Source organism: Equus asinus, chromosome 6, assembly GCF_041296235.1.
Source record: "Equus asinus isolate D_3611 breed Donkey chromosome 6, EquAss-T2T_v2, whole genome shotgun sequence".
NCBI lineage: Eukaryota > Metazoa > Chordata > Mammalia > Perissodactyla > Equidae > Equus > Equus asinus.
Window position 1 is genome coordinate 19,038,630 of NC_091795.1, and position 20,515 is coordinate 19,059,144.

Here is a 20,515-nt window from a genome sequence, read left to right on the forward strand (position 1 = left end):
ACAAACTTCTAGATGTGCAAAGGCAAGTCCACTGCTTGGTTTAGAATATAAGATAGAGGCTAATCTGCTATAAGGAAAAAGTCTAGACAAAGAGGAGAAAAGCCAGGCTCAGGGAAATGATCTAGAGAAATTCCCCATGATGATGAATGGCTGATAGATTTTGAGCACAGTGGTGTCTAATCATAAGTCTTATGTTGGTGTTCACCTGTGCTGGGCTAGCCTGGAATCTCTTTCCCTCAGTCTCCAAACCTTTAGTAACAATCTCCTACAAAAAAAAAAAAAAAATGAAAAAGATAAAGAAATCAATTAATGTAATCCATCACATCAACACACTAAAAAGAAAAATCACATGATCATATCAATAAATGCAGAAAAAGTATTTGACAAAATCCAACACCCATTCATGATGACAACTCTCCAAACGAGGAATAGAGGGAAACTTGCACAACTTGATAAAGAACAGCTATAAAAAACCTACAGCTAACATCATACTTAATGGTGAGAAACTAGCTAACTGTTTTCCTGCTGCCAGCGGGAACAAGGTGAGGCTCTCCCCTCTCACCCCACCTATTCAACATCATACTGGAAGTCCTAGCTAATGCAATAAGACAGGAAAAGGAAATAAAAGGTATACAGATGGGGAAGGAAGAAATAAAAGTCTTTGTACAGAGGACTGTCTACATAGGAAAACCAAAAAAAATTAAAACAATCTCCTGTAACTAATAAGCGATTATAGCAAGGTTGCAGGATACAAGGTTAATATACAAAAGTCATTTGCTTTCCTCTGTACCATAAATGAACAAGTGGAATTTGAAATTAGGAATATAATACCATTTACATTAGCACCCCCCAAAATGAAATACTTAGGTATAAATCTAACAAAATATGTATAAGATCTAAATGAGGAAAACTTCAAAACTCTGATGAAAGAAATAAAAAAAGACCTAAATAAATGGAGAGGTATTCCACGTACGTGGACAGGAAGACACAATATTGTCAAGATGTCAGTTCTTCCAAACTTGATCTACAGATTTCAATGCAATCCCGGTCAAAATCTCAGCTAGTAACTTTGTGGATATTGCCAACTTATCCTGGAGTTTGGAAATGCAAAGGCAAAAGACCCAGACAGCCAACACAATGCTGAAGAAGAACAAAGTTGCAGAAATGACACTGCCTGACATCAAGACTTATTATAAAAGTTACCACAATTAGGACAGTGTGATAGTGATGAAAGAATACAGCAATACATCATTGGAACAGGACAGAGAGCCCAGAAATAGACCCAAACAAACAGAGTCAACTGATCACTGACAAAGAAGCCAAGGCAATTCAATGGAGAAAGGAAAGTCTTTTCAACAAATGGTGATACAACTGGACGTCAACAAGCAAAAAGTGAATCCAGACACACACCTTATACCTTTCACAAATGTTAACTCAAAATGGATCAGAGATCTAAATGTAAAATACAAAATGGTAAGATTCCTAGAAGATAACATAGGAGATATCTAGGCGACCTTGGGTTTGCCAATGACCTCTTAGGTACAACACCAAAAGCTGATCCACGAAAGAAAAATACTTGATAAACTGGACTTCATTAAAATAAAAAACTTCTGCTCTGTAAAAGACACAGTTAGCAGAATGAAAAGTCACGCCAGAGACTGGGAGAAAAATCTTTGAGAAATACTTATCTGATAAAGGACTGTTATCTAAAATATACAATGAACTTTTCTTTGAGGAAGATTAGCCCTGAGCTAACATCTGCCACCAATCCTCCTCTTTTTGCTGAGGAAGACTGGCCCTGAGCTAACATCTGTGCCCATCTTCCTCTACTTTATATGTGGGACGCCTAACACAGCATGGCTTGACTAGTGGTGCCATGTCCGCACCCGGGATCCGAACCAGAGAACCCCGGGCCGCTGAAGCAGAATGTGCAAGCTTCCATGGGGCCAGCCCCTACAATGAACTTTTAAAACTCAACAATAAGAAAACAAGAAACCTGATTAAAAATTGGGCAAAAGATCTGAACATATACCTCCCCAAAGAAGATATAAGTGGGCAAATAAACACATGAAAAGTTGTTCAACATCATAAGTAATTAGGGAATTGAAAATTAAAAACAATAATGAAATACCACTACTAGAAGGGATAAAACCTAAAATACTGACCATACCAAATGCCGGTAAGGATGTGGAACAATAGAACTCTTATTATTGCTGGTGGGAATGCAAAACGGTACAAACCCCTTTGGAAAACAGCTTGGCAGTTTCTTACAGAAGTAAACATACTCTTACCATACAATCCAGCAATTACACTCCTTGCTATTTACCCCAATGAACTGAAAACTTATGTCTACACAAAAACTGCACAGGAATGTTTACAGCAGCTTTATTGATAATTGCCAAAACTTGGAAGCAACCAAGATGTCCTTCAATAGGCAAATGGATAAATAAACCATGGTACATTCATACAATGCAATATTACTCACGGATTAAAAAGAAAGAGCTATCAAGTCACAAAAAGACACTGAGAAACCTTAAATGCACACTGCTAAGCAAAAGAAGCCAATCTGAAAAGTCTACATACTATATGATTACAAATATATGACACTCTGGAAAAGGCAAGACTACGGAGACAGTAGGAAAAAGATTAGTGCTTGCCAGGGTTTCAGGGAGACGGAGCGAGGGAAGAATAGATGGAGCGCAGGGTATTTTTAGGGCAGTGAAACTGTTCTGTATGATACCATAATGATGGATACACGTTATTATACCTTTGTCAAACCCCATAGAATTGACAGCACAAAGAATGAATTCTAATGTCAACTACTGACTTTAATTAACAATAATGTATCAATATTGGCTTATCAACTTTAACAAATGCACCACACTAATGCAGGATGTTAGTAAGAGGGGAATCTGTGTGTGGAGGGGGGTGCGGGCGGAGGCGGGTATATGGGAACTATCTGTAACATTTCCCCTCAATTTCTCTGTAAGCCTAAAGCTGCTCTACAAAATACAGTTGATTAATTAAACAAAAAAGTGTATTGTGAGAAGTCTTGCTCCCATTGTTAGCCACATCACCCCCATTTCCCACTACCACTAACAGTTAACCATTTTTATTGGTTTTGGGAATCCTTCAAGAGTTCTCTGGAAATACTATCAAATATGACTATATATTTGATATATATATATAAAATATATATATTATCTTCTTCCTTCCAGATATATATATTATCTTCTTCCTTTTTAGGAAACAGAAAGCAGCACATGATGCGAGCCTGCCTTTCCACTTACAGCATGTTTTGGAGCTTGCTCCCTCTCGGCACGGAGTGAGCTGGATCTGCTGTGGAGGTGTCCCGTAATTTATGGAAGCGGTCCCCACAGACACCTATATTGTTCCAATCTGCTGCGTTTAGACACACACATCATTTTGAATTTATGCAAGTATATCTGCAGGAAACTCTTAAAAGTGGATGTCTGGGTCTAAGAGCATACGCAGTTTTTATTGTGATAGATATTGCCAAATAGCCCTCTATGAGTTATAGTCCCAATAGCAATCAAAATCCTGCAGTCAGGGCTTAATAAAACGTTCTCAGCTTAATACTACAGAGAAAACTATCGGAGGTGAGGGGGTGGGGGGGGTGGTGGTGTCAGGAGGAGAATCACACACACACACACATGAGTTACCATCATTTTCCCATAGATAAACAAGAGCTTCAAGTCATAGTACTCACACGGTCCTTACCCAATTGAAACTCAGTCTTGGGCTTGATGGCTGGAAGTTTACACTGCCATTCAAAAGTATTTGGATAGGAACTCACTGGTTTAGAAAGCCCAGATAAGAGCTTGAGAATCAGCTTATCATCCCACGGGTTCTCAACAGTGACGTCTTCAAGGAATGGGAACAAAAGAGGAAAATGAATTCAGTACCCAAGAATTTTACCAAAGAACTGATAGATAAAGCAAGTGAAGACATCCATTAAATAAGCCTTCAAAAGCTTTATCTTTAAAGAGCACTGATTCCATAAGAACCATTTTCAAAAGTCAAAATGAGTACTTCTGCGCAGTTCATTATTTGTCATTTTAGATCTACAAATTTAGATCAAAATTCAGTTGTGACAAAGGAAATCAACACCAAGGGCATCGGTTCCACTCACCTGGAACTGCCAGATTCTGCCTCGAACACAGTTACGAGTGCATGTCTTAAAGGCAGGCTTGGATACCAGTTACTTCTAATGTGCTCAGGTATTTATTCTTTAAGTTGCTTTTCCACTTACACCCACAAAACACATCGCCTTTTAACACCTACACTACCTATGGGTGATTTGTATGCATGAGATGTACTTTGGGTCCACAAAATGGAAATCACTTCTAAAGGTAATAAAAAAAACTTCTAATTTAGAATGCTATAAAAAATTCTATTAATAGCAGCTATCAAAGACAAATTCAGCATGAGTAATACTTACGTAATGCTCAGTACTTGTAGGACACTGCTCTGAGTACTTTCCATTTAGTAACTCACTTGGTCCTTATAATAAGACTCTCAAGCAGGCACTACTACCACCTCCACTTTACAGAAAAGGAGAGGGCCACCAAGAATTGATAGGATCTTGGTGAAGATCACATGACTGCCTAAGAGGGGGAGCCAGGATTAGAACCCGGGCAGCCCATATCCAGAGTCTGTGCTCTTAGCCACTGTGCAAGAACATTTCTGTGTAACCTGGGGGTGAAGGATATTTCTTTAACCGAGCCTCAGTTTACTTTTCTGTAAAATGGAGATAACAGTATTAGATTAAATGCCTGGCACATAGTAGGCCCTCAAATTCCAACTCCGTCTTCCAGCAGTAGTTACTCTGATACTTTCTAAAATTAACATGGATGATGTGCCCTTCAGGCCGCTACTGCCCTCACTGCGATGCAGTCACGCAAGTTTTGTCTGAACCTGTGTCTACACATCAAGTCTGTGCTCTTTGAGCTGCTTTCATGGAACAGCTTTTACTGGGCCATTGTCCTTATTCAGGGGCACAATTAACATTTAGCGTCTGTTCATACTTGGAGCACTGACATCCCCCAGTGAACCAGTCTGCATCCGTTCTGCTTGGAGCCCGGCGCTGGCGTCTGGCGGATCCTCTGCAACGGCAAGGTCAGTGTCGGTGAGTTTACAGGCCTGCAGGCCCCGCTCCGCCTCGCTGGTCAGCACACTGCTTGCAGCAGCCTGGCCCAAATGGAGCAAGGATGCCGAAGATACGGCTGTGGGGAACGCTGGTTCTCGGCTTTTCTCCTGAATTGGGCTGGATCTCCTAAAGGGAAAGAGGAGAAGAAACAAAACACTACATGATTACAAGCGTATTGGACTTGATCACACCAAAGTCCCACAGAACAGTTTCCTTTTCATTCTAGGAATGACATTGCAAAATTGTCTCACCAAGAGTTGATCAAGGTATTTTTGTCAGACCAATAAACATATGCAAACACACGGCTAGTACAATAGGAATAGAAATAAAGTCAAAGACGTGGTACTATCTTAGACAGGTGAGGGGTGCACTGGGCATTCTTTAGTAGGAAATGTTGGGAGGAACGGCTTTATCCTCAATCTGCCATCCAAGCATCACTACCGAAATCAAGACAATATTTACTTTATTCCGAAAATGGCTTCTTTTATAACATCAAGACAAACAGAAAACGTCAACCGCAATCCAACAAGCTAACACCAGTCAGCACATCTCCACACACACGTACCGACAGCTGATCCTCACTATTCACAGACTCTCTATTTGTAACTTCACCTACATGCTGAAATTTATTTGTACCCCAATCAATACTCAGGGTGCTTTTGCAGTCATCTGCAGACAGGCAGAAAGGTGATAAATTTGAGTCACCCAGCGTACACGTTCCCAGGTGAGGTCGAGAAGGCGATACTCTCCCTTGTGGTTTCAGCTCTCATACTGTAAACGTGTCCCTTCGCAGTCTACTTAGCAACACTTTGCATTTAAAATGGTCTTCAAGTGCAGCGCTGAAGTGCTGTGTGTGTTCCTACACTCAAGAAGGCATGAGTTATAGTGCTGTCAGCCGTGAGTTCAATGTTAATAAATTAACAATATATATCAATTAAGGTGTCTTTAAACAGAATGTTGTGAGCAGAAGCTCACAGGAACCTGCCTGTGTGTCTCCCCCAGGAGCAACGGTTCAGTGTTTGCTGTCTGAGTGTTTGAAGTGACTTTACAGAAGAGAACCACTGCAAACAATGACTTGACTGTACATGCATCTCCAGCTTTATAGCCACATACACACAAACACAAGTATAAATAGAAACTTTCATACAAATGAATTTATACATGTAACTTCATGTTGCGTTTCCACTTCCTGACACAACAGTGACACTACAGTGAATTTTTTAAAAATAAACTAATTTTGGAATAATTTTAGATTTAAAGAAATGTTGCAAAGGTAAGAGAGAACTTCCACACCCTCCTCACCCAATTCCCTCTAAGGTTATCATCTCATGTTCTAGTGGTACCTCTGTCAAAACTAATAAACCAACACTCGTTACATTACTGCTAACCATCCTCCAGACTTCATTTGGATTCCAGTTTTTCCACAATGCCCTTTACGCGCTCCAGGGTCCACTCCTGGAGACCATGCTGCATTTCCTCATCAGTCTCTGTCCCCCTCCTCATGTGTGACAGTTTCTCAGTGTCTCCTACTTCCCCAACACCGTGTCCATTTTGAGGAGCACCGGCCGAGTATTCTGCAGTAGGTCCCTCAGTAGAGGTTTCTCTCATGTTTTCCTCATGACTAGACTGTGATTATTGGTTTTGGGGAAGAACATCAGAGAGGTGAAGTGTCCTTCTCCTCGCGTGCGATCACCACGAATTACCCCTGGTGATGTCGCCTTGATCAGTGGGTGAAGGCACTGTCTGCCAGGTTCCCCTAAGGTCCTACCCTGGATTTTCATAACTGTATACCATTCGACCCAGTGCACGTATGCCAGCATACAACAATTCCTTGGTTCTTAGATATTGAAAATATTTCCAATGTTTTATATTACGACTAAACAGGCATTAAGGATATCCATACACACTGACAAGGTTGTTTCCAAACCCATGTACAATGCTATTAGCAACCTGGGCACCCAAATTACTGTGAGTGCATAAATGATTAACAAAACCCTTTTCCCTTCTCCATGAGAATTTGAGTTTTGGTGAACTTTCTAGCTCCTCTCCCCTGAAAACTGAAAAGACTATCACTGTCACCATTGCTTACAATAAAAAATAACCCTCACTAGTAACCGTATCTAGGCAGGGAGAATTACACATATGTGCTGGGAATCTGTGGCTTCAGGCGCAATGACTCTCGTAACGGGCCCGTCCCTCATGGGGACCCTGGAAGCTAAATCTATGAGTGTTGCCAGAGCCGCTGGCTTTTGGGGAAATAAGTCTTCTAAGCCGGGAAGCTTCTGCGCCTTGTCCCAAGTGAGTCTCGTTCCCCTGCACTGAACTGTCACGGGGCGCTCGGGGGCAGGAGGCCTCAAAGACGACAGTTTCTCGCAGTTATGCACGCTGCTGGCACCTGTGATTTTTGCCTTATTACTTCTAAGTGAATCTTATGCCAAGTGTGTCTCATGGTAGTCTTGTGAGCCAAAAGTTTAGCTGCCTGAAGGAAGATTCCTCGTGGGCGGTACAGACTATGCCCATTGGGTAGAATTTTATTTATTTATTTTTTCTGCTTTGTCTCCCCAAACCCCCCCTGTACACAGTTGTATATCTTAGTTGCAGGTCCTTCTAGTTGTGGGATGCGGGACACCGCCTCAACGTGGCCTGACGAGCGCCCAGGATCCGAACCCTGGGCCACCGCAGCGGAGCGCGCAAACTTAACCACTCGGCCACGGAGCCAGCCCCTAGAATTTTAAATTAAAAGACAAAATCTGTTTAATCTGCATTCATTTTACTATTAGTGAGTTAACCATGTTCTAAACGGTTATTCATTATTTTCTTCTTCTATAAATTCTGCTCATGTCCTTTATCCAATCATTTATTTACTAGGGTCTTTGTTCAAGAGGTTTTTGATAACAAGAGGCAGTACAGCATAGAGGCGAGAGCGAGGGTTCTGAAATCAGAGATACGAGTTCAAATTCCAGTGCTGTAAATTAGAAGCCACACGCCTTTAGATCAATTATTTAGTCCGGTAGACCCGGTTTCCTCATCTACATGGTGGAAAAGAATAGTTCCTACAACTAAAGTTATTGTAAGAATTAAAGGATACAGGACATGAAAAGCATAGCACTGTGCTGAAATATAATAAATATTCAAAAGATAGTAGCGACTTTTAGCATCCATTACATTCACCAGCCTATTCCAGTACGCTGGAATTTTATCTCTGCAAAGCATTAATGTAGGGCAGGTCTGCATTTTGGACCAATCCCTAAGAGGCTTAAACATTCGATCTTCCTCCTCCTAACAGAGAGTTATTGATTTCCTCAATTATAATGGGTATAAAGAAGCAATCATGTGTTTGCTCAGTTCTGCAATAGTCTTTTATATGTCAGGGTCTTTGGTAAGAGTATGTGTAGTTTTGCTCCCAAAAATGAGTCGAAATTAGCCACAGACACCTTCCCCACCGGGACTCTCCGCCACCCCAGTGCTTCTCTCCCTGCCCTGACGGATCCAGTGTTTAGGTTAATCATCATATTTATATCTACAGAGTACCTTCTGACTCACAGCTGCGAGTCAATACAAAGTCTATTAGCCCTTAAGGGTTGGAATTAGAGATTCCATTACAGTGTAAAACGCAAAGCAAGAATGAAAATGATGAGTGGCAGAACCACGTACGCCCTCACAGTACCTGAACTTTCTGTCTTTTAAGGGTTCCACCATGTTTTCTTCACAAGCGTCCAAAGTCACACGGGTGCACTGTTTTGCTACCACATTTTCTGAAATATACAGAAAATGAAAGACATAATCTATGTGCATAGGTGCACACATACAATTTTATATGGTTATAAAGTCCACGATTCCTTTTCACGCTGACTTTTGTTATAATTTCAAAATAGTGTTCCATAGTAAAATGTGCCACATTTTAAAAACGAAAAAAGACATCTCTTAAAAACTTCCACTACTAATACATGTGAGCATTTCAACTTTACACATCTAATCCAAACAATCCGTCAGGAGAAAAGGATGCAGAGGGGAGCAGGTCTGCTGGCGTGGGTGGCGGGCACACCCTGCTACAGGGGGCCCGTCCACAAGGGTGTGAGACTGAGAGGCTGCCGTGCGCCCAGCAGGCGGAGATCTCGGTGTCTTTCAGTCTCACCTGCTTTATTCAGCGGGCTGGCAATCAGTTAAGCGAACTGATTTAGTGTGTTTGTACCAGGAAGCTACCTGTCAATACTTAGCTTCACACTCTTCAACTTACAAAAAGAAAAAACCCTCTCTAAGAACAGACGACCTGGCTGGGGCAGAAGCAGCCTTCCCTTCCACCAGGCGAGGCTCATACCGTGCAGCCCAGTGCGGCCCCAGACTACATCTTACCAGAGACTGCCTCACCCAACAGGTGCTAACACTTTTCAGTACCAGAGCACCGGCTTCTGTTTATACAACCAAAGTGGCAAATTCTCGAAGAACAGCCAATACTGACTTTTTGAAAGACTCCTAACTGATTAAACTAGTTTTCTGAATGGAAAAAGCTTTACATTTTTTTTTTTATTATGATGGCACTTGGCAATTGTTTGTTTCAACTGAACTCTCCTTTAAAATTCAGAAAAAAGTATAACATATTGGGTTAGTCCTCTAAGAAAAAATTTTTACTCCTCAGTAAAAAATGTTTAGGCCCACAGGCTCGGGCTCCAGACGACAACATGCCCCCGTCCCGGGGAAGTGAAATCTTCAGCAGCTCCTTCATTGGTGCTCTGAACAACTGCTATTTAGAAAACAGTGCCAGCAGTGGGAGTTTGGCTAATCAATTAGTAGTCATCAAAACGGTAAAGTGGTCCCAGACCTCATACATTTTATACTTTGGTACTTAATAGGTAATAATTATCTGTATGCAATAACTATGTCATTTATTAAGGTTCAGTTCAGACGTAAAGATCTTTGATATGGGAGTGTTACGTTTGGGAAAATAAGGACTATTTGTGAGTTTTATCATTACTCTCTTGAAGTCAGATCACTGAAAAAAAAATAAGAAAAAATGATTTTGAGTATAGTTCTTGGCTACAACTCTAACATCATAAAATTTGTAGATACATATCAAGTACTAAAAATTTGCTATTTGATACTCAACAAAGTAGAAAATATAAATGTTCATTATTTTTAGCATTCAAATAACTTAATCTGTCCATAGCGGCCATCTGGTTTGTTGTAAAACATGAAATAAACCTAAACCCTATACAAACGAGTTGTCCTTTGTCTATTTGCCTTTAAATGCCTCTGTAGGTTTTTCTCCTGTTCTTCCTATAATCTAAGTTACTAAATTTGAAAATGCACAGACTTTATGAAGACGGTTCGCCAAAAGAAAAATCCATAGAGATAATAAAGCGATGAATGCATTTTTAAGTTTCCTCTTTAGGATTTTCAAACTTCCCGCTTAGAATTTTCAAGACGAAAACTAATACTGAAAGAACTGAAGGTGGCAGAAGACGAGACTCAGAGTGTAGCGCACACCTTTATCTTCTAGAGAGTGCACTGAGTCCCCCGCAAGCTTGTGGAAGGGGGTGGACGCCAGCTGTGCCGCAGACGTGAAGTCCCCAGGGCTCTTCGGACTGGGCGCCAGGGCTCTGCTGCAGCGGATGCCCCAGACGGTCGAGTCGTCCAAGAACTCCTCGGTGTGCGGTGCTTCCTGCAACAAAAGGTGAACTGGAAAAAGCAGCAACCTCCTCGTCTCGTCCATGAAATCAACACATTAATACTTTAAGATTCGGAGAAATGAGGAATTAAAGAAGAAACAGATGTAACCCCTGGCTAACACACGAGGACATCGTGGTTCTGTTCTTTTCCCAGAACTGGGATTGTTCCTCTTTAACGCGCCCCAGTGGGGTCGTACGGCACACAGGGGCCACGTTTTTGTTTTTCAATTTTTACAGTTTTTTTAAATTTGTAAAGTCTAGGTTTACAGAGGAATTAGAAACATAGGACAGAGTTCCCATATATCCTTCATCAAACTTCTAATGTTAACATTTTATAGAACCTGGTACATTTGTAAAAATTAAACCATACTATTAACTAGAGATGTTACTTGGATTTCATCCTTTTCCTGCTAAAGTCCCTTTATCTGCTCCGGGATCCAAGCCAGGATACCACGTTGTATTTAGCCATCATGTCTCCTTCGTCTCCACCAATCTACGCCCTAACCCTACACACAGCCTGGCACATAATAGATACTCAGATAACTACAGAATAATGTTTCCCAAAAACCCTCTCTTCCTATAACATTGTATTTTTCAGCACAGTTTTATATACACCATCTCATTTAATTGGCTCAATCATTTCGTAAAATGAAGAGGAAAGGGTTGTACGACCCATTTCATGGATGAAGCAGAGATTTACCGACCTTCGCTTTTGAAGGAAATCCGCTTACAGAGCGTTCCCCAAAGGTCCTGGCTCCCGTGGGTTTACTCTTAGGCTGTGGTAATCTAAGGGAAGATTTACAAAATTATAAGTAGTAAAATGTGCTAAGGACATAAAGGCTACCATTAAGTGAGAGTGTTAGAAACATTCTGCACTTATCCTATTTAACTAGTTAATATTTATACACAGATTCCTTCCTTTCACAGCAGTTGTAGCAAAACTGAGCACAAACTGAATTAACATAACTGCGTATATAACAGTAGTTCTACAGTTACTTAAGTGAGGGTAGAAAATACAGAAATTTGTATCACACTGAGTTGTAAGTTTTAGGAACAAAAAAGAAGTCAGGGCCACGGCCCACAGAAGGTCATGGATGCCATCCATCTTATTTATTTCCAGCGCTTGGTCTAGCTGTGGAATTTCTCTCTGAGAGCTGGTCAGGCCCTTTCTCCTTTCTACCTCAGTATGAATCTCTTCTACACCGTGACACCTTTAATTCACACTGACACCTCTCTTCCCACGGTTTACACCATTCATTGTGAAAATTCCTGGAGCTACCCACTCCACCCCCAGATAGGGCTCGCTAACGTACCCTCCCTCTGCAGCATGACCCAATATAAGCCACTCCCTTCCTATTTTATCAACCCTGCAGATATAAACAGAGCAAGCATGGATATCTGTACTGGTGAATTCATTCACATCTAATACAACTTCAAACCTAGAGAACCCCTCAATTCTCTGTTTATAACCATGCTGTTTTCCTTTTTAACACATGCTTTTGCTACGGGAGGTCTGCTTTCTCGTAACTCCTGCATAGCACTGAGGATCTGGAGAACTTTAGCCACAACCTCCTGGTCATGTGGTCAAAGGCTCATCAGTGGCGGCACTGGCACTGGGACCCAGAGCATCTGATGCGCAGGCCACGTTCTCCCACCACCTCGAGTCCCAGAGGAACCTGTGCAGCCTCCTGTGTCCCTGTGACAACATGCATCTCCCTCAATGCTATTTTAACTAGATTTTTTTTACCCGTAATTTTCTTTGTTTCCATCATCAAACACAGGAAAAGCAGATGACAAAGAAGAGATAATCTTGTTGACTCCCCAAGCCCCAGAAGACCTTGCATTTTCTGCAACAGAGAAAAAACAGCATTTAATATTGCATTAGGGAAAATACACTATCCTTTATGCTAAACTTCAATTATAAATAAGAAAACGGAATAACAGCTTACAGAAAAGAACTGTTACCAGTTTTTCAAATACTAGATAACAAGATAAGTCACTTTGTATTAAAAGGAAGTGACTTAACCATGGTCACAGGGGTTACTACTCAAACTTCCAGGTCCCAAGTTCCCACCACATACAAAGCCTGTGTCCATCATTCGCCTAAAACACTGCTGCTGTCGCCTGACTCACTGAGTAAAGCTCCCAGGGGCTTTGTTTTCCGTTTCCTGTAAGGAAGAATTAATCTCCTGGCTTTACATTTCAGGTCCTCCTGAGTCTAAGTGGATCCTACTTATCTTGATCATGATCTCTCTCCGGCATCCAGCACGAATCCCCTGACTTTAGACCCCGCCTCAGCCCTTCCTCCACCAGGCAAGCTCTGGTCGCGCCTCAAGTACGCAGTCTTTCCTGACCATTCCCACCCACGGGGATTGTGTTCTCCTTTTACTTACTATTATTGTTTAAGGAGCAAAACAAATCTGTGACACACATTGAGCACCTTGTCAAACAGTCCCATGGTTCTCATTTCATGTATTCCCTACCCTTATGTGACAAGCTAACCAAGGGCAGGGCCACTTCTTGTAGAACCCTTGACATTTCCAGTGGCAACCACCCACAAGGCCGTGCACTTAGTAGCTTTTAAACAAATTGTTATTACTTTGAAACTGGGCTTCAAACGCATCTTCATTTTGATCAAGAGATGGCCATTCATCTTTGTTATCGGAAATATCAGGAAGTGTGGGAGCTTGAAACATATTCATGATGAAACCTTAAAATAGAAAGAGCAACTGTAAAGAGGGTTGCAACAGAGCTTTCATCAATTTGTTGTCAGATGCCACACATTCCAACAAAAGGCCTTACCTAACGCCTCCTTCGTGTGCACGGTGGGTGACGGCTGCACTCTGGAAGGTGTTGCCTGAACCGTTCCCAGTGATGTGTTGGGAGTTGTGTGAAACGAACTTGTGTTAACAGCCTTATGTGTTTCACACCCTATTAAAGGAAGGGGGACAAAACGCAGTATCAGCAGGAGAATCAGAACAATTTAGAAGGCACACAATTTAACAAACTTATCACAATGAAAACATTGTATTATTGTTGATAATTATCACTGAAGGCTTCCATTATTATACGCTTTCATATCTTTTGTTTTTATGTTTATAATAGTCCTAGGAAGTAGATAAGGCAAGAATGATCCTTTTGTAGAAAGGTAAATGAAAGCTCACAGAGATTAAGTGACTTGTTGTAAGATCATATCCCCAAGAAACACACGTTAATGGTCACATTGTAAATCTGAAGATGGGCTTTCCATCTCATCCGCTGGAGTGCAGGCAGTGGCGTACACAGCGGCATACAGGCCCTGCACAACCTCGGCCCTGGTCACCCTGACCTCACCTTTCTCCTTCTTGCCCTGCTCACTCCAGCCACTTCGGCCTCTCTGCTGTGCCTAGAACACACCAGGGGCATTCCCACCTGAGGGCTTGGCACCTGCTGTTCCCTCTACCTGAAACAGGTTCTCCAAGCTGGCCGCATGGCAGCTCCCTCCTTCAGGCCTTTATCTTAATGTTACTTTCCTTGTGGGTGTCTTTCCCGGTCACCTTGGAAGTGTCAAGTGCCCTCCCTAACAGCAACACTGGTGATTTTTGTCCTTTTTGTTCGTGACTACATCCCTAACTACCTAGAATGGGGTCTGGCACTTAGCGAGTGCTCAGTAAGCCTTGCTTATATGTAGGTGTCTCCAGCTGTTTCGAGTAGCTCTGCTCCCCACTGAAGTGTCACTGGAAAGGATGTGACAGTAACATCGGGGGAAGAGTGAATGCCCAATCGGTGTCTTATTTACAAAATTCACCTTTTATGCAAATGCCTCTAACAAAGTACTACTACATAGAAGTATAACTCTCCCAGTTAAACTTTCAATCACCTTGCCTACATCACAACATATGAAAGATAACTCTTGCTGTGGATTAATCTGCTGAGAAATTTAATAGGAAAGTTTTCACAAATTAAGTTTCGAAGGATTCCAACTAATAAGATGTGACTGACAAATGGATTTCTCCCTTCCTCGGAAATGATCTGGGGCTTATCCAACCGCTACATCTAAGAATAGGAAAGCTAAACTCGGGCTCAGGTCCGAAGCCTTCATGAACCACAGCCACCACACAGACCTCTGAGGGACCGGAGGGGCCTGCAACAAATTCGTTATAACTAAACATTACCTTCTTTGATCTCTGCTCCGCTCTGTGGCTTAAGTTCGTGAGTACTTTTATTCACACATCTGGAAGAGAAAACTCGAGACACTCACTCAAGAAAGAACAGTAAAAAAGGTCAGCAATTACAAGCCTGTGGTTAAAATACAGATGGAACTGCTGAGGTCTATAGTGTAAGTAAATAAAACGTTTGTTTCATTTTCTCTCACTTCCTTTTGAGGAAAAGAATTCTTACAGATAAAGGCCAGGTACTAAACATTTGCTTGACACAGTGATCCTGTATCTTGACACCATGATGATCATTCCTACATGTGGTCGGGCAGCATAACACCTCCCCTAATTCAAATGATCCCATTTATTACACTGGCTAGGGGCGAACCCCCGGCTCGAGGCCTGGTGCCCAGAACGGCCATGCAGAGCCACGGAATGGAAAGCCCCGTGTGCCCCAGCTGCGTAGGCTGCCTCTCTTGTGACGAGCCAGGAGCCACAGTGCATTGTTCTCCAGACTTTCACAGTTACCAAGAAAGAAAAAATGGCACCTAAGACATATCACAGCTTATTTTAAGTACAGTCTGGACCGTGGACAGTCCTGAGTGCAGTGGACTTCACCTGTCTACTGAGCACTGCTAGAATTCCCTTAGCGGACCCTGTTAAGATATAAAGTAAAAAGCGCAAAACACTTAATTTTACAAATCGCCACTAAAGTGTCATGAAAACATGAGTTTTCACATAAGATTCCAGAGAAAGGCACCCTTACTCTGCCATGGTCAGCTGTTTAGGCTACTGAGAGCGCAGCGGGGCGGGGGTGTCCATTCAGTCCCTCACCTGGGCCAGGCCAATCGGAAGTGCTTCTGACTGAGATCTAAATGCTCACTAGGTTAAAGACTCTCACAATTTTATAAGGGACAGCTGTCTCGGGCGCCCACAACCTCAGACTCCATCTCCGCAGGGGTGCTGGACGTGCATCGCCCCTACGGGGCCTGTCACCGCTGCTGTTTTTACCACTGTATAATTGATAAATTAACTATGAACTAATGGAGTCGCAGCCCCCACACAACAGTCCTAGTCTTACATCCATGGTAAGATACAGGACACGGGTCTGAACTATTATCCTAATGTGAGTGAAAAAGCATGACGATCTTAAATCTTATTTCCAGGAGAAATCACTGACAAAAGTTAATCTTGGGCCTTGAGGAGAAGCAGTAACAAGAACTGCAATCTGTGCTAAGGGGTTTAGCCCAAGGGGAGAATGTGAATTATACTGTAGCTTTTATTTTTTTTTAATCAATAAAATTGCATGCTTAAAAAAGAGAGAGAGCGTGCCAAAGTGAATGAAGATAAAAATTTAAACAAGCCACGTGACATCAATTGTAATCTCTGAAATCTAGGAGAATCCCTCAAAATTGGGGAAGAACCTGCACGGCAGTGTATAGATAGACTCGGGAATATTGTGCCACGGATATTAACCCCAAACTGCTTCCGGTGGGAAGACAGAGGGAACATGAGAAGAACACATGTCAAGAAGTGTGTGGATAATAATAACCCCTACAAGCCAGTAAGCAAAGGCAATTTCAGTTTAACAGCTGTATATTCTTCAGTTACAAAAAAACTACTGAGTTTCAGGGTATTAAAAATTTTTAGTTCAAGAGAGAAGTATGAAGTAGAATAAACACTCTAAAAGAAGCATGGAATAAGTAACTGAAAGATTTGGGGCTAATGTTTTGGCAACTTGCTTTTTCAACAGGGTGCCCATCTAAAAATTGTTTTAGAAAACAGGAATCATCCATGGCTCACAGACTGCTCTTGATGCTGCAGTCTGGAAGGAAGCCGACAGACGGCGCTCCATCACTCCCATCTCTGGGACTACCTTCAGCTTACCTGGCATCTTTTCCTGCTGCTGCAAACGCGGCGTCTGTCACTGGCTGGGCCGTCAGAGGCCCAGGAGGAGCCGCGCTCTGGCTGACGGCTGGGGACACCAAAGGAACAACAGGAGGTGCCTGTCTGGGTGTCTCTCCCACGTTCTCTGAGGTCTGCTGGCTGCTGGCTAGAAGAGCTGGAGCTCTCAGCTCCTTCTGGGAGCCTACGCTTGGCCCCACAGGCGCCAGATGAACCTTCATGTTAAGCAAACAAACAAAAAAGCCATGAAGTCCAGAATATTACTAATTAGGTATTGCAACTTTCCAACTGGCATCTATCTTCGGTAGATGCCTTTCCCCTTGAGGTAGCCCCTTGCCCCGTCAGGAGTCCTGAAATGAACAGTCAACAACAGAGGCCAGGCCACACAATGGATGCGTTTGTAGCATCTTAACCACAGACACAATCGGCAGCTCACTCTCCTAGCACTGAAATAACCAGCCCCTATTGTTCTATCATTATTTAAGAACTGTCTTATTCCTCTTTACTTAATTTTGGGAAAAGACCAACAAATCAATGCTATCAAATGCTCATAATGGTGTTCCTTCCATTAAAATAATAATTGCCACAAAAGCATGGCTCACAATGGGAAGGATAACAAGCTCTTGACTGAAAACCTTTGCTTTTCTAACCACATGTACTTGGACTGAACTTGGCCACTCTGTTACCAAGTTAAAAGACAGAAGAGTTAATTCCCCACCATTTCAAAGTATTCTCACACATTGTTAAGAAAAGCACCAAATGTCTAGGGCAAGAATAGTTACTTTATAGACAAATGGGAAAAATATAAAAAGTCCATTCTCACTAATCACCAAAAAAGAAATTTAAAAATGACCTATACCATTTTCTCACCTACCAAACTAGTAAAGATTAAAAATAATCGTAATATTCAATTCTGAAGAAGTATTTTTCAAAAATAATCAGACTTTCTTTACCAAATATCAAAACACACAACTAAGCTGTGGTAAATACACAATATAGAATGATCAAGAAGAAACCAATTGACCAAAACAAAGGTACAGATATTTCAGAAATGGATCTTGTATATAAAAATTTAATACGTGATAAAGACTTTTTTTTTTTTTTGAGGAAGATTAGCCCTGAGCTAACTACTGCCAGTCCTCCTCTTTTTTGCTGAGGAAGCGTAGCCATGAGGTAACATCCATGCCCATCTTCCTCTGCTTTATATGTGGGATGCCTACCACAGCATAGCATGCCAAGTGGTGCCATGTCGCACCCAGGATTCGAACCGGCGGACACTGGGCTGCCGGTGCGGAAGGTGCAAACTTAACTGCTGCGCCACCAGGCCGGCCCCTGATAAAGACATTGTAAATCAATGAGGAAAGGCTGAGCTGGTCAATAAACGATTTAGGGACAATTGGCACTCTACCTTGAAAATATGTCCTTATGTCATCCAAACACAAAAGTAAGTCCGTAAAAGGAGGATTCCAGTTAAAGACAATGGCTTGAACATGCACTTTATCATTTGTTCCCTCCCAAAACCTCACCAAAATGACATAGAAGAATTCTTACACCTAAAACAGCAATTGGAGGAGGCTGATCTCTGGAGAAGTTCAGAAATTTATTTATTTATTTTTTTGCTGAGGAAGACTGGCCCTGAGCTAACATCCATGCCTATCTTCCACTTTACATGTGGGACGCCTGCCACAGTGTGGCTTGACAAGTGGTGTGTAGGTCTGCATCTGGGATCTGAACCAGTGAACCCCAGGCCACCGAGGCAGAATGTGCAAACTTAACTGCTGCGCCACCAGGCCTGCCCCCAGAAATTTAGATTTCAGAATGGAAGTGAAGGTGGAGCTGAAAACAGGAACACGGTAATAGTAAGTCTGTCTCAAAAGCAGAGCCTGAGTCCCATTCTTGCAGGTGCATGCAGGGGCTTAGTCCCCTTGCCCCACCTGGCAGCAGACTGGAGCTTTCCTTCCTGGAGAAACTGAATCAAATGGCCTCTGGACTAGGGCAGAAAGGTGGTGGTAACAGAGACCACACTAGAAACAAAAGGACCAAGTCAGTTTACTTCCACAACAGTGGGACCTCTAGCCCCTGCCCTTGGCTCCCCAAATGCTAGCAGCTGAGTTTATACTCTCAAATCAAAATTAAAGATGGCTCTTCGGAATACGTCTGCGGAAGAAAAGAGACACCTCCCAGTGAGGCTGACCAGTCAACTAACCCCTCACCACCCAGGGCTTCCGATCAGCCTTCTCAGGCCTGCTTTTGGATGAGCTGACAGTAAAGATCATCAGAGATATGATAAGCTTTCAATACGAAGCACAAAGACCAAAACAAATAAATGACATTTACAATAAAGGAATTTATAAATAAAATAAATAAAAGGAAATAAAGGACTCTGAGATAGGGGAAAAAACGTTAACGTCTTTAGCCTGACAGATAAGCTACTACATTCACAGAAGAATAAGCAGCTATGAAAACGAACATTCAAAATAAAAAAGCTGTTTGATCCTTAAAATGTGATCAGAAATAAAAGAATTTAATAAGATGGCCATAAAAAGTTAAGGAAATCTCCCAGAAAGTTAGGAGGAAAAGGCACAAAGACAGAAAACTGGAGAACAAGGTTAAGAAAATCAGAGGATCAGTCTGGGATAGTCTACTTTTAAATATGAGTTACAGAAAACAAGAACGTGCGTGGGCAAGAATCACTAAACAAGAAAAATCAATAAAACTCCCCAGAACTGCAGGACTACAGTGCTCCAGTACTGAGTGTAACGGAGGGAAAGATCAACAACTGGCACATCACCATCATGTCACAGCACGGAAAGGGGCAATCTGAGGCACATCTGGAGAACAGCAGAGGTCACATTTGAAGAAGCAAGTTTCAGAATGACGGTGGGCTTCTCAGCACCAACATGGAAGCAAAAGCCTAGAGCACTGCCTTCAAAACTTCTGAGGGAACATTTCCCCCCGAGAATGTCATGCCCAGCCAACCGATCACCCCAGGGAAAGGGTAGAATGAAGACGCTTTTAGATGTGCGAGAGACCTCATATATACTTTTTAAAAAAAGCTCTTAGAGATTGTGCGCCACCAAAACAGGGATCCACCCCAGGAGAGGAGAGAGGGAAGGACGGCTGCTCCAAAGCCCGTGTGGAGGAGGAGGACAGAAGGCTCGGGGAGGCATGCGACCAAGAAAAGTGAAATTGAGAGCATCTCTGATGCATTTGAACAAAATGAAAGGATATTTGTAGTTTTTTCAGAGAGTTTGGGGATAAATGTCTGCTGCACCAAAAAAAATATAGCAAAAGCAAAAACGAGACAATCATTTTAACAATTTCTTGGAACTCTCCAGGGAAAACATAAATTATACAAGAATGGAAATCCAAATAAATAAGAACAAACAATCCAATAGAAAAATGGACAAAGTCTATCAAAGTCAATTTAAAGGAAAAAAGGACAAACAGCCACTAGCTGTATTTTAAACAGTCTAAATTCACCAGTAATTAAAAAAACACACATCAAGTGGTTGAAAATATTTAGGACAGCTAACGTTAGCCAAGTGTATAGAAGAAACAGGGCTTTTATTCACTATTATTGGAGTGTTAACACAGTAAATTTTTGGAGGGCAGACGGACAGTATTTTAGGTGCCCA

The 20,515-nt window shown here is 42.0% G+C and overlaps 1 protein-coding gene across 2 annotated transcripts in view; it reads right to left on the minus strand.

Moving 5' to 3' along the window:
• Positions 1-20,515, minus strand: part of BUB1 (BUB1 mitotic checkpoint serine/threonine kinase) — a 41,819-nt gene that overhangs the window by 10,051 nt on the left and 11,253 nt on the right. For both annotated transcript variants that reach the window (XM_070511747.1, XM_014852709.3), the window contains exons 10-19: positions 16,860-17,092; positions 14,991-15,049; positions 13,639-13,767; positions 13,436-13,546; positions 12,584-12,683; positions 11,541-11,622; positions 10,655-10,829; positions 8,838-8,925; positions 5,049-5,296; positions 3,742-3,885 (exon numbers count right to left, since the gene is read on the minus strand). In XM_070511747.1, coding sequence (XP_070367848.1) covers positions 3,742-3,885; positions 5,049-5,296; positions 8,838-8,925; positions 10,655-10,829; positions 11,541-11,622; positions 12,584-12,683; positions 13,436-13,546; positions 13,639-13,767; positions 14,991-15,049; positions 16,860-17,092 — 1,369 coding nt within the window. The remainder of the gene's footprint in view (positions 1-3,741; positions 3,886-5,048; positions 5,297-8,837; positions 8,926-10,654; positions 10,830-11,540; positions 11,623-12,583; positions 12,684-13,435; positions 13,547-13,638; positions 13,768-14,990; positions 15,050-16,859; positions 17,093-20,515) is intronic.